Source organism: Heterodontus francisci, chromosome 2, assembly GCF_036365525.1.
Source record: "Heterodontus francisci isolate sHetFra1 chromosome 2, sHetFra1.hap1, whole genome shotgun sequence".
In the NCBI taxonomy this organism is placed as follows: Eukaryota; Metazoa; Chordata; class Chondrichthyes; order Heterodontiformes; family Heterodontidae; genus Heterodontus; species Heterodontus francisci.
This window is the reverse complement of record NC_090372.1, coordinates 153,691,485-153,705,595: the sequence shown is the minus strand read 5'-3', so window position 1 is coordinate 153,705,595 and position 14,111 is coordinate 153,691,485. Positions and strand designations below refer to the sequence as shown.

At 42.3% G+C, this 14,111-nt stretch overlaps 1 protein-coding gene across 3 annotated transcripts in view; it reads right to left on the bottom strand.

The window, feature by feature from the left end:
* Window positions 1-14,111, bottom strand: part of dync1li1 (dynein, cytoplasmic 1, light intermediate chain 1) — an 84,288-nt gene that overhangs the window by 19,786 nt on the left and 50,391 nt on the right. The window contains exon 13 of one of the 3 annotated variants that reach the window (XM_068012106.1): window positions 5,109-5,135. The exons of the other annotated variants lie outside the window; for them this stretch is intronic. Within the exon in view, the coding sequence (XP_067868207.1) occupies window positions 5,110-5,135 (26 nt within the window). The 3' untranslated portion in view covers window position 5,109. The remainder of the gene's footprint in view (window positions 1-5,108; window positions 5,136-14,111) is intronic. 3 annotated transcript variants of the gene reach the window in all.

Below are 14,111 nucleotides of genomic sequence, written 5' to 3'. Positions count from 1 at the left end.
GGACTAGGGTGTCGTGGAGGGAACGATCCTTCAGAATGCTGACAGGGGAAGATGAGTTTGGTAGTGGCATCACGCTGGAGGTGACGGAAATGGCAGAGGATGCTTCCCTGTGAAAGGGAACCCCTGTATGTTTCCTAATGGGTGTGCGCAGGAAATCTCAGGGAGATCCTATGACCCCTATAATATTAGTTTCAAAGAGAAGCTTGATTGACACTTCACTAGTGCATCGAAGAACAACCATACTTTTTCCAAAATAAAGACAGAAAATGCTGGAAATATTCAGCAGGTCAGGCAGCATCTGTGGAGAAAATAATCAGAGTTAACGTTTCAGTCAATGACCTTTCATTAGAACCCTTTTTTCAAGATAATTTTCTAGTGATTAAAGTATTCTCAATACCCCATTTTTCTCTCTTCCCAAGAGAGTGTGGGGCACGCTGCATACTTCAGAAAGTTGGAAGACAATGCAGTATTAATTGCAAGCATCTACTTCTGGAAAATAACAGAACATGATGGAACATGCAAGACATGAATCTTGCTGCGATCATCAATATTTCTTGATGAGCAACTGAGACAAACTAGTGGTTACATATTTTGGGTCTGCACTAGATAATCAGGCTCAGCATCACTGCCATCTCCTGTGAACTGACCCGGTGTCTTTTACAATCAAGAGTTCACATTTACTGCTCAAAAACCAGTCATTAAACAGTGCAAATGAAGAATCTGTAACACTAAAGTCCCTTGATATACGAACTGGACATTGTAATCTTGCACATACCAAGTGTGCTTTTCCAATCTTCAGATAGGTAGACAAGTTTACCCAAAACAAAACAAATACAAACAAATGAGTTGGTTTATTTTACAGAAAACAAGTGAACAGAATAAATGTTATAATACAGACCTAGCTTCAACACAATTCTGTAACATAGAAAACAAAGTATGCCATGCTGTCCATGTTAGCTAGCTAAAGTACTCTTCTAACTATAGAATTCGCAAAGTAATTAGCCCTGATTAAAATAAGATAACCTTTTTAGATTGCCTTCCTAGATTGTCTGACTGAATGTTCCTTTGTCAATTTGCTTTCTAGCTAGACAGAAAGTCAGCATCCTAACTCTGATAGTTCCCATGCTTTCTAACCAGGAATTGGCCAGGAGGGTGCCACCGAGTGGGTTTACTCCAGGCGCTGCTTCACAAACCACTGACCACCTCCAGGCGCGTATCCATTGTCTCTCGAGATAAGGAGGCCCAAAAGAAGAAGAAGAATGCAGGTTTCCATATCAACACTATAGCTACAAGAGTAGGGCTGAGGCTGGGTACTCTGCAAAAAGTGGCTAATTTCCTGACCCCTCAAAGCCTCTCCACCATCTACAAGGCTCAAGTCAGGAATGTGTTGGAACACTCACCACTTACCTGGAGGGGTGCAGTTGCAACACTCTATAAGCTCAATACTAGCTAGAACATTGGCATGAATTATTTATTTATCCTCTCCACTAGCACACTGTGGTTGAAGTATATACAATCTAAGCATGTACAGCAGTAACTCACCAACGTTATTTCGACACCACCACCCTCCCCTGCAACCTCTACCACTGAGCAGGATAACAGCAGCAATGTCATATGAATACCATCATCTCCACCTTTTCCAAGTCACACCACATCCTAACTTGGACTATATATCTTTGTTCCAGGAATTCTCCATCTAACACCATTGTGGGAGTACCATCACCACAAGGACTGTAGCAGTTCAAAGAGAAGGCCCACCACTATATTTTCAGGGTAATTAGGGATGGTCAATAAGTATGGCCCTGCCAGTATCCTCCAGATCCCAAAACAACATCCATTGTCTCGACCTGATGTGGAATGCAGCAAACACCACTTCTGCAGCCAGTTTGCCTAGATCTAACCTATGATCCAAGCACATGGATACTCTATGGAGTTTAGTCCCTTGTGAGCTTTATTTAACATTTTGATATTAAGTACCCAAAAGTCCTCCTAGGTTAGAGCCAAAAATCGCAAACTACAAGACTGGTTAATACAAGAATTGATTAAAGAACTTTGGCAAAAAATAATCCATATCCTCAAATAAAGAATATACATCAATAGAAAGAAATATTTGGCACCCTTGTGGTTTTCTTCTAATTGTATTACTGTTAAAATTTACTGAATTAATTAAAATCTAAAAATGTAACTCAAATTCCACCGGAGTCTAAATCAAGGAGAAATAATATAAAATGGGGTTTTACATAAATTAGGCAAATCTGAAACTTTTGTATTAAAAACTTAATTGTATCTGATCAGTCTGGTTTACCCTCAACACCTCGCTCATTAACTTTAAAGCAAAAGAAAAAGACAACTATCTTTTCTTGTTCACTCTTACCAGAGACTAGAGAAATTAGGGCTCTTTCCCTTACAATAAAGTTGCTTAAGAGTACATCTAGTAGAGGCATTCAGAATTGTGCCAGATTTTAATAAAACACATCAGAAAAACTATTTCCATTAGTAGGTGAGTGGCCAGCTAGAATACATAAATTTAAGATCACCAAACAAAAACAATGGCAGAAGGTAGAAGAAATGTTATTTTAATAGAGGGTTGTTATTACATGGAACGCCCTACAAGGAGTATCACTGGAAACCAAATCCATAATAGCTTTTAAAAGGGAAGAGGATAGCAGATCAAGACTAAATGGATCGGTCTTTCAGTGGCGGAACAGGGGTGATGGGCCGAATCACCCCCTTGTGTGTTGATTTTATGATTCAGTTACTATAGTGGCTATGGTTTCTCAGTTATAGCAATAATGCACTTTGGTGCAGAAATATTCATTCTCTACTTAATGCTTTAAAAAATCCTGAACTCCAACAGATAGTTTAATGACATTCCCCTGTATGTGAAGGAAAGGAGAAAACATTTTTAGCGACCTTCATCTTCCTGCTGTATTATGTCAGCATAAGTTGCCTTTCAGGGTTGCACTTTTAGAAGTGTGAAGGAAAGCAAATAGGAATAATGAAAAATATCTATGATTGTGCAGTGACTGTTCAGTAAGTAGCTGGCACGGGCAGAACCATGAAATTATCTTAGTCTTTGCTGACCAAGATCATTACGGTGCATTAATACAAAAAAAAACATAAGGAATAGAGGCAATTCCCACAGTTCTGGAAGGTCAGCAGGAGCAAAGCAGAATCTGGAAATAGTAAAGGGTTCCTTTGAGACAAAGCAGCACAAAACAGAAACAAAATCTTTTGAAATAACTTGTTATACTATGGTTTGAGTTCTCAATGTCCAGATGCTAGCTCAGTACCACTACAGTACAGTATCCCATTTCTGGCATTGAAGTGTTTCCTGTGGGAGGGGATCAGTTATTGGTTGGTAGCACCTTCTTGCTACAATGGGCACTCAGCCAATTTGGTCAAGGAAAGCATAAAACAGAGGAAGGAAATGAGAAGTTCTTAGATGCTGCTTTTCCAGTGCCAATCAATTATGATTGACTGCCATACAGAAGCCGTATCTGAAGTTATGAATTTCACTTCACCGGGACCTGACCCTGGTAAGTTTGTACATGGTGTCATCCAGGTATACTTAAAAATACTTAAGTGTTGGGGCAGGTAAAACAGAACTGATTGGGTTTCTGATGGATGATCCCCTTGTTCTTTTGAGTGCATTGCATAGGGTGAGGACAGGGGATAGAGGCAAAGTGCACCAATCCTCACTTTTGGCAGAATTTTGTAACATTAAAAAAAAGGGAGGAGACCACAAGACTGGGTCCTATCCCAACTTCTGGCCCATCCACATTTGCATTACCTTGGTGTCCAGGAATTTCAGACCCTCAGTTATGTTTTCCAATTAGTTAATGTCTGTGCTTTAGAACTGCTGGATAAAGGTAACTAGGTGGCAACGCTCATGATCATCGTCACTAGTTGAGTTACATAAATCACAAGAACATAAGAAATAGGAGCAGGAGTGGACCAAATGGCCCATCAAGACTGCTCCGCCATTCAAAACGATCATGGCTGATCTTGGGATTTAACTCCACTTTCCTGCCCACTCGTCACATCCCTCGATTCCCTGAGACCAAAACTCTGCCTATTCCAGCCTTAAATGTATTCAATGATGGTGAATCCACAACCCCATGGGGTAGAGAATTCCAAAGATTCACAACCCTTTGAGTGAAGTACTTTCTCTTCATCTCAGTCCTAAATGATCAGACCCTTATCCTGAGACTGTGCCCCCGTGTTTTAGATTCCCCGACCAGCAGAAATAATCTCTGTGTCTACCCTACACAGCCCCTTTAGAATCTTATATTTCAATGAGATCACCTCTCATTCTTCTAAATTCCAGAGAATACAGGCCCAAATTACTTAGCCTCTCATCATAGGACAACCCCCTCATCCCAGGGACCAATCTAGTGAACCTTTGCTGTAGCGCCTCCAATGCAAATATATCCTTTCTTAAATTTGGAGACCAAAACTGCGCACAGTACTCCAGTTGTGAAAATGTCACTTTTATTGTACGGGACTATTACTGGTTATTACAAAGGATTCTGGGATTTGTACTGATGTTTTGGAGGACTATATCCTGCGATTCCATCCATAAAAACAAAATGCCCTATCCAATGTGGGTCTGATTCAAGAACATAATGAATTGACATAGATTCTAGCACATAAAACACTTATGAATGGACACAGACACTGTGTGCACTTAGCTCCCTTGATGATATTCAATAGATAGACTGCAAGTCAGTACATTTTCCAAAAATTTCAGGTTTATTTTCTTCATTGTGCCAGATCAAATTTTTACTTGCATAGGTTGGACACTGTATATAATTTTTTTAAAAGTATGCATCAGGATACCCAGAACTCCAGTGCAGCTGTGGTTATTCATACATGCTTGACCAATATTCATCGCTGCCAATCATGTTGGTAAGGACCATCTATTCTCTGTGAATTGATTAAACTGGGTTTCCTTTGTGTGCAATGGCTCAAAGCAGGCAAGAATTGGCATTAAAATTTAAAGCAGACAGAAATAAAGAACTGGCATGCTCAGCCACTGTGGAAGAAAATTAATTTGTGCAACCTTCATGATTCCAGAAGCTCAAAGCTGAAGCAAAAACACTGACCTTAACGAGGCCAACAACTTGCAGCAACTGTCACCACATACAGAACAAAAAGAAATTTAGAACAAGAATCCATTCTGCATCAGACATACAATACCAAATTCTAAAATGTACAAATCAAGTGTTTAACTATTAAACTATCTGAGGTGTTGGTTATACTCCCGACACTGAGCAATTTAGTTCAGTATGCTTCAAATACTACTATGGGTCTCCTCACAAATAGCACGATCATGCAATAAATTATGAAGCAACAACTAATATTCTTAAGAATAGTTTTGCATTCTTTTATGCAGCATTTGGAGGAATCTCAGTAGTGTGGTCAATGTGAATTAGGACTGTTGGCTGTGAGAGGTGATTTGGGATGAGACTTTAAACCTCTATAGCAGTAGGTTGCTAGTTCAACGAGAAAGGAGACACTGCTAGACCTGGTTCTTGGAAATGAGGTGGTCAAAGTGGATCAAGTATCAGTAGGGGTGCATTTAGGGGATAGTGATCATTGTATCATAAGGTTTAGGCTGACTATGGAAAAGGACAAAGAGCAATCCAAGGTAAGAATAATTAGCTGGGGGAAGGCCAACTTCAATGGGGTAAGAATGGAGCTGGGACGAATAATTTGGAGTCAAAAACTGGCAGGAAAACCGGTATATGAACAATGGACTACCTGCAAAAGAGGAGATAGTTCGGGCACAGTCAAGGTATGTTCCCTCGAAGAGGAAAATCCAGAGCTCCCTGGATGACCAAAGAGGTAGAGATTAAAATAAAGAAGAAAAAGTGTGCTTATGACAGATGCCAGGTAGAAAATACTATTAGAAGGACCAGAGGGTAAGTGAAAAAGCAAATAAGGGAAGCAAAGAGAGAGCATGAAAAGAGACTGGCAGCTAATATTAAAGGAAATCCCAGAGTCTTATATAGGCATATAAATAGTGAAAGGGTGGTAAAAGGAGGAGTGGGGCTGATTAGGGACCAGAAAGAGGATTTACACTTGGAGGCAGAGGGCATGGCTGAGCTATTAAATGAATACTTTGCATCTGTTTTTAGCAAGGAAGAAGATACAATCCAGGCAATGTGAAAGAGGAGGTAAGTCAGACACTAGAGGGGTTTAAAATTGATAAAGAGGAAGTATTAGATAGGCTGTCAGTACTTAAAGTGGATAAAGCACCAAGACCAGATCAGATGTATCCAAGGATACGGAGGGAAGTGAGGGTGGAAATCGCAGAGGCACTGGCCATAATTTTTCAGTCTTTCAGAGACTCGGGGGTGGTGCCAGAGGACTGGAGAATTGCAAACGTTACCCTTGTTCAAAAAAAGGTGTAAAGATAAGCCTAGCAACTACAACCAGTTTAACTTCGGTGGTGGGAAAACTTCTAGAAAAAATAATTTGGGACAAAATCAATTGTCACATGGAGTCAAATGTGAGTTAATTAAGGAAAGCCAGCATGGATTTCTTAAGGGAAAATCATGGTTAACTAACTTGCTGGAGTTTTTTGAAGAGGTAACAGAGAGGGTTGATGAGGGAAATGCAGTTGATGTGGTGTACATGGACTTTCAAAAGATGTTTGATACAATGCCACGCAACAGACTTGTGAGCAAATGTGTAGCTCATGGAATAAAAGGGACGGTAGCAACATGGATACGAAATTGGCTGAGTGACAGGAAACAAAGAGTAGTGGCTAATGGATGCTTTTCAGGCTGGAGGAAGGTTTGTAGTGGAGTTCCCCAGGGATTAATGTTGGAACCCTTGCTTTTCCTGATATATATTAATAATCTAGACCTTGGTGTACCAGGGCACAATTTCAAAGTTTTCAGATGATATGAAACTTGGAAGCATTGTGAGGAGGACAGTGTAGAACTTCAAAAAGACAGACAAGTTGGTGGAATGGGCATGCAGGTGGCAGATGAAGTTCATTGTAGAGAAATGTGAAGTGATTCATTTTGGTAGGAAGAACATGGAGAACCAATACAGAATAAAGGGTACAATTCTAAAGGGGATACAGCTGCAGAGGGACTTAAGTGTATACGTGCATACGTCATTGAAGATGGCAGGACAGGTTGAGATAGCGGTTAATAAAGCATACTGTATTAATAGGGACATAGAGTACAAAAGCAAGGAAGTTATGTTGAACTTGTATAAGACACTAGTCCGGCCTCAGCTGGAGTACTGCGTCCAATTTTGGGCACCACACTTAAGGAAATATGTGAGGGCATTGAAGAGAGTACAGAAAAGATTCATGGGAATGGTTCCAGGGATGAGGAATTTCAGTTATGAAGATAGATTGGAGAAGTTAGGACTGTTTTCCCTGGAGGAGAAGGCTAAGGGGTAATTTGATGGATAGAAACTGTTCCCACTCGTGAAAGGATCGAGAATGAGAGATCACAGATTTAAAGTATTTGGTAAGAGAATCAAAAGCAACATGAGGAAAAACCTTTTCATGCAGCAAGTGGTTAAGGTCTGGAATGCGCTGCCTGAGAACGTGGTGGAGGCAGGTTCAATTGAAGCATTCAAAAGGGAATTAGACTGTTATATGAAAAGGAAGAATGTGCAGGGTTAAGGGGAGACGGTAGGGGAATGGAACTGAGGGAACTGAACTTTCAGAGAGCCAGTGGACACGATGGGCCGAATAGAATCATTACAGTGCAAAAGGAGTCCATGATTGTGGAACGAAGGCCCTGTCTGCCTTCAAGTGAATGTAAAACATTCCATGGCACTATTCTAGCAGCAGGGGAGTTCTCCTGATGTCCTGGCCATTATTTATCCCTCAACCAACACTACTAAAACATATCTGCTCGTCATGCATTTCAATAATGTTTGTGGAAACCCTACTGTGTGCAAGCTGGCTGCCACTTTTCCCTACAACAGTAACTACACTTCAAAAAGTAATTAACTGGCTGCAAAGCACTTTGGCATTTCCTGTGATTGTGGAAGGTGCGATATAAATGAAGGCCCTTTCCTTTCATGTACTATTAGCTAGGCTGTGAAAACAACCATGAATTGGCATTCAGAAAGCAATTTCTCTAATATCAAGATTTTTAGGCTGAATTAGCTAAAGTTTTGCAATGGAAACTAACATTATTTGTCTGGTACCAGTTATTTTTAACAATGGAAAAAGACTCGTCAGGCCACAGAACTGATGCCCATGTCATAGGCATTAGAACTGAAGGCTTGTAACTTACAACAGGCTATTGAATGCTATAAGTGTTCGTTTGTGTAACTGGAGATCCTTAGTTATACTGGTCCATTCTCTGGTTTATTTGTCATGTCACTGAATGAACTTAGTAAATGGCTATGGATGTAGTGCATTCAATTCATCTGTCTCAGAGTACAGGGTTGTCTAACAGATGCTTTTTCTAACTTTATTTAAACTTTAAATAAAATAACAGTTAGATTATTAGGGATTCTACTCAGCTAGTCCATTTGGGGGGCACAGGGATCAACGTAGAGGGACAGAACTCACTTAACAGTAATACCCCACATTAATGCAAGGACAGAGTTCAATTAAAAGATTGTGGGGTTAACTTGTAGCATTTCTGTCTTACTAAATTTGCAGCATGAGAAGGGAAACAATTTTGAAATTTAGCTCATAAATACAGATTTTACCAATGTCAAACACAAGGAGTCTCCTTTGCTTTCTTCCCATTTTTCTCTCACATTGTCTTAGCAATTTGGTCAAACTTTTTGAATAGGAGCCAGTTAATATCGCATGTTTTGATTTTCAAACCCTTTGACAAAGTGTTGCAGTGAAGATTGTGTCCTGTGGCACTATCAAATTTTAAGTTGAATTGCAAAACGGCTGCATTCGCGTAAGCAGATGGTAGCTATTTATAACAGGAGCTCTGATTGGGTTGGATCACGAGTGGAGTTCCCCTGGGATTGCTAGTAGGACTGTTGCACTTCACCATCTTTTAACAATGACTTGGATGAAGGCACCATGGACACAATCCTTAGGATTGCTGATGATTCAAAGGTTCATGAAGGAATTAGGATGTGAACAATATAAACTGTTGAGTAATTTAGATACATTGGGGAAATGGTCCAGGGGTGGCAGATTTGCTTCAATCTGGATAAAAGCAGCATGGCACATTTTGGCTGTAGCAATTTCAAACAGACATCATGAAGTTATTCACTTGTGGCTATGCAGGAAGGGGGGGGGGGGGGTGGCATTGGGAGTTCATAGATTTTCAACACTCAAAAACTATGACCAATATTGAATGGCCCTAGGAAAAAGTGAATAGGGTCTTAGGGTGTATAGCTAGGACAGGGGAGGCAGTGGTGTAGTGGTATTGTCACTAGACTAGTAAACCAGAGACCCAGGGTATTACTCTGGAGACATGGGTGCGAATCCCACCACAGCAGAAGGTGGAATTTGAATTCAATTAATAAAATATCTGGAATTAAAAAGCGAGTCTAATGATGGCCATAAAACTATTGCCGATTGTTGCAAAAACCCATCTGGTTCACTAGTGTCCTTTAGGGAAGGAAATCTGTCGTTACCTGGTCTGGCCGACATGTGACTCCAGACTCAAAGCAATGTGGTGGACTCTTACATGCCCTCTGAAATGGCCTAGCAAGCCACTCAGTTGTATCTAACCACTACGAAGTCAATAAAAAGGAATGAAACCGAACGGACCACCTGGCATCGACCGAGGCACCGGAAAAAACTACGGCAAACCCAGCCCTGTCGACCCTGCAAAGTCTTCCTTACCAACATCTGGGGGCTTGTGCCAAAGTTAGGAGAGCTGTCACACAGACTAGTCAAGCAACAGCTTGATATAGTCATACTCACGGAATCATACCTTACAGACAATTTCCCAGACACTGTCATCAGAGGTGGCGGCACAGTGGTATACAGTCGGGAGGGAGTTGCCCTGGGATTCCTCAACATAGACTCTGGACCCCATGAAGTCTCATGGCATCAGGTCAAACATGGACAAGGAAACCGCCTGCTGATTACCACCTACCGCCCTCCCTCAGCTGATGAGTCAGTAGTCCTCCAAGTTGAACATGACTTGGAGGAAGCACTGAGAGTAGAAAGGGCGCAGAATGTACTCTGGTTGGGGGACTTCAATGTCCATCACCAAGAGTGGCTCGGTAGCACCACTACTGACTGAGCTGGTCGAGTACTAAAGGACATAGCTGCTAGACAGGGTCTGCGGCAGGTGGTGAGGGAACCAACAAGAGGGAAAAACATACTTGACCTCATCCTCACCAATCTGCCTGCCGCAGATGCATATGACAATGACAGTATTGGTAGGAGTGACCGCTGCACAGTCCTTGTGGAGACGAAGTCCCGCCTTCACATTGAGGATACTGTCCATCGTGTTGTGTGGCACTATCACCGTGCTAAATGGGATAGATTTCGAACAGGTCTAGCAAGCAAAACTGGGCATCCATGAAGCGCTGTGGGCCATCAGCAGCAGCAGCAGAATTGTACTCAACCACAATCTGTGACCTCATGGCCCGGCATGTCCCCCACTCTACCATTACCATCAAGCCAGGAGACCAACCCTGGTTCAATGAAGATTGCCGGAGGGAATGCCAGGAGCAACACCAGGCATACCTCAAAATGAGGTGTCAACCTGGTGAAGCTACAACACAGGACTATCTGCGTGCCAAACAGCGTAAGCAGCATGCGATAGAGCTAAGCGATCGCATAACCAACGGATCAGATCTAAGCTCTGCAGTCCTGCCATATCCAGCCGTGAATGGTGGTGGATAATTAAACAACCAACTGGAGGAGGTGGCTCCACAAATATCCCCATCCTCAATGATGGGGGAGCCCAGCACATGAGCGCGAAAGATAAAGCAGAAGCATTTGCAACAATTTTCAGCCAGAAGTGCAGAGTTGATGATCCATCTCGGTCTCCTCCTGAAGTCCCCAGCATTACAGATGCCAGACTTCAGCCAATTCAATTCACTCCGCGTGATATCAAAAAACGAGTGAAGGCACTGGATAGTGCAAAGGCTATGGGCTCGACAATATTCCAGCAATAGCACTGAAGACCTGTGCTCCAGAACTTGCCATGCCTCTAGCCAAATTGTTCCAGTACAGCTACAACAATGGCATCTACCCGGCAATGTAGAAAATTGCCCAGGTATGTCCTGTAAACAAAAAGCAGGACAAGTCCAACCTGGCCAATTACTGCCCCATCAGCCTACTCTCAATCATCAGTAAAGTGATGGAAGGTATCATCAACAGTGCCATCAAGAAGCACTTGCTTAGCAATAACCTGAGTGATGCTCAGTTTGGGTTCCGCCAGGGCCACTCAGCTCCTAACCTCATTACAGCCTTAGTTCAAACATGGACAAAAGAGCTGAACTCAAGAGGTGAGGTGAGAGTGACCGCCCTTGACATCAAGGCAGCATCTGACTGAGTATGGCATCAAGGAGCCCGAGCAAAACTGAAGTCAATGGGAATCAGGGGGAAAACACTTTGCTGGCTGGAGTCATACCTAGCACAAAGGAAGATGGTTGTGGTTGTTGGAGGTCAATCTTTGGAGCTCCAGGACATCACTGCAGGAGTTCCTCAGGGTAGTGCCCTAGGCCCAACCATCTTCAGCTGCTTCATCAATGACTTTCCTTCAATAATTAGGTCAGAAGTGGGGACGTTCGCTGATGATTGCACAATGTTCAGCACCATTCGCGACTCCTCAGATACTGAAGCAGTCCATGTAGAAATGCAGCAAGGCCTGGACAATATCCAAGCTTGGGCTGATAAGTGGCAATTAACATTCACGCCACACATATGCCAGACAATGACCATGTCCAACAAGAAAGAATCTAACCATCTGCCCTTGACATTCAATGGCATTACCATCGCTGAATCCCCCACTATTAACATCCTAGGGGCTACCATAGAACAAAAACTGAACTGGAGTAGCCATATAAATACCATGGCTACAAGAGCAGGTTAGAGGCTAGGAATCCTGCAGCGAGTAAATCATCTCCTGACTCCCCAATGCCTGTCCATCATCTACAAGGCACAAGTCAGGAGTGTGATGGAATACTCTCCACTTGCCTGGATGGGTGCAGCTCCAACAACACTCAAGAAGCTTGACACCATCCACAACAAAGCAGCCCGCTTGATTGGCACCCCATCCACAAACATTCACTCACTCCACCACCGACGCACAGTGGCAGCAGTGTGTACCATCTACAAGATGCACTGCAGCAACGCATCAAGGTTCCTTAGACAGCACCTTCCAGACCCGCGACCTCTACCAACTAGAAGGACAAGGGTAGCAACTGCATGGGAAAACCACCACCCGTAAGTTCCCTCCAAGTCACACACCACCCTGACTTGGAACTATATCGGCGTTCCTTCACTGTCACTGGGTCAAAATCCTGGAACTCCCTTCCTAACAGCACTGTGGGTGTACCTGCCTCACATGGACTGCAGTGGTTCAATGCAGCGGCTCACCACCACCTTCTCAAGGACAATTAGGGATGGGCAATAAATGGTGGCCTAGCCACTGATGCCCACATCCCATGAATGAATAAAAAAAAGTTAAATGGAAAACTAGAAATATAAAACTAGACATGGTCACAGCATAGCTGCATCTAGAATATTGTTCCCAGTTTTGGTTGCTTGCTAGCCTTCATATTTTTGCCTCCCAGGAGATTCCATAACTGAAGGTGCATTTCTGGTGCACATGCTGAATAACTGTAGTTTAGTATGAGACCTACAACCATAGCAACCAGAGGAAAAGTCAAGTTAATGAGTGTCAGCTGTTGGTAGCAGGCTCACCTCGGTCAGAAGGTTGTGGGTTCAAGTATCCCTCTAGAGTCTTGAGTACAAAAATCTAGGCCAACATTCCAGTGCAGTATTTATTTATTTATTTAGAGATACAGCACTGAAACAGGCCCTTCGGCCCACCGAGTCTGTGCCAATCATCAACCACCCATTTATACTAATCCTACACTAATCCCATTACCCTCTCACATCCCCACCTTCCCTCAATTCCCCTACCACCTACCTACTCTAGGGGCAATTTATAATGGACAATTTACCTATCAACCTGCAAGTCTTTGGCTGTGGGAGGAAACCGGAGCACCCAGCGAAAATCCACGCAGTCACAGGGAGAACTTGCAAACTCTGCACAGGCAGTACTCAGAATCGAACCCGGGTCGCTGGAGCTGAGGCTGCAGTGCTAACCACTGCGCCACCCACTGTACTGATAGAGTACTGCAATTACAAAGATATCAGGATGACGTAAAAGATCCCATGGCACTATTTTGAAGAACAGTAGGGGAGTTTATCCCTGGTGTCCAGGCCAATATTTATCCCTCAATCAACATCACTTGAAAAAAAAGATGAGATTATCTGGTCATTGTCACATTGCTGTTTGTGGGAGCTTGCTGTCCACAAATTGGCTGCCATGCTTCCTACATTACAACAGTGACTATACTTCAAAATGTTGTTAATGGTTGTAAAGCACTTTGGGACATCCTGAGGTCACGAAAGGCACTATATAAATTCAAGTTTTTCTTTTCTTCTTTCAGTGTTCAAAGCAGACAAAGACAAATGCTTGTGGAGAAATTATCCCAAGAATACTGTTCAAATATGTACAAATTACTGTGCAATACTTACATTTAGCTTAGAGAAACAGTTTCTATCACAACTGATGCCAATGGTGGGACAACAAAACGATGCAAGGATATAAAGGAAGATCTCATTGTTGTCTGAAAAGTTAAAACCACCAGACTTTCCTGCAATTTTCCCCAGTTGCATATCTTACACATGGCATAAAAATGTTCAGTAAATAGGATTCATTACATGCATCATTAAACATCACCCGCAGTTTTTTTGTTTTTAAAAGGAAAGGGAACTAATTAAATGCAATTTTCTGAACTCAACTGCTGATCCAGTTACTGCATGGGGTATTTTGAATTTATTTGATTAGCTTTGCTCTAAAGTACACAATTATTGAGTTTTCTGTTAGCATTCTTCCCTACCTATCCCAAAATAAAAACAGAATTACCTCAGCAAAATTGTTCAACTGTTTCTGTAG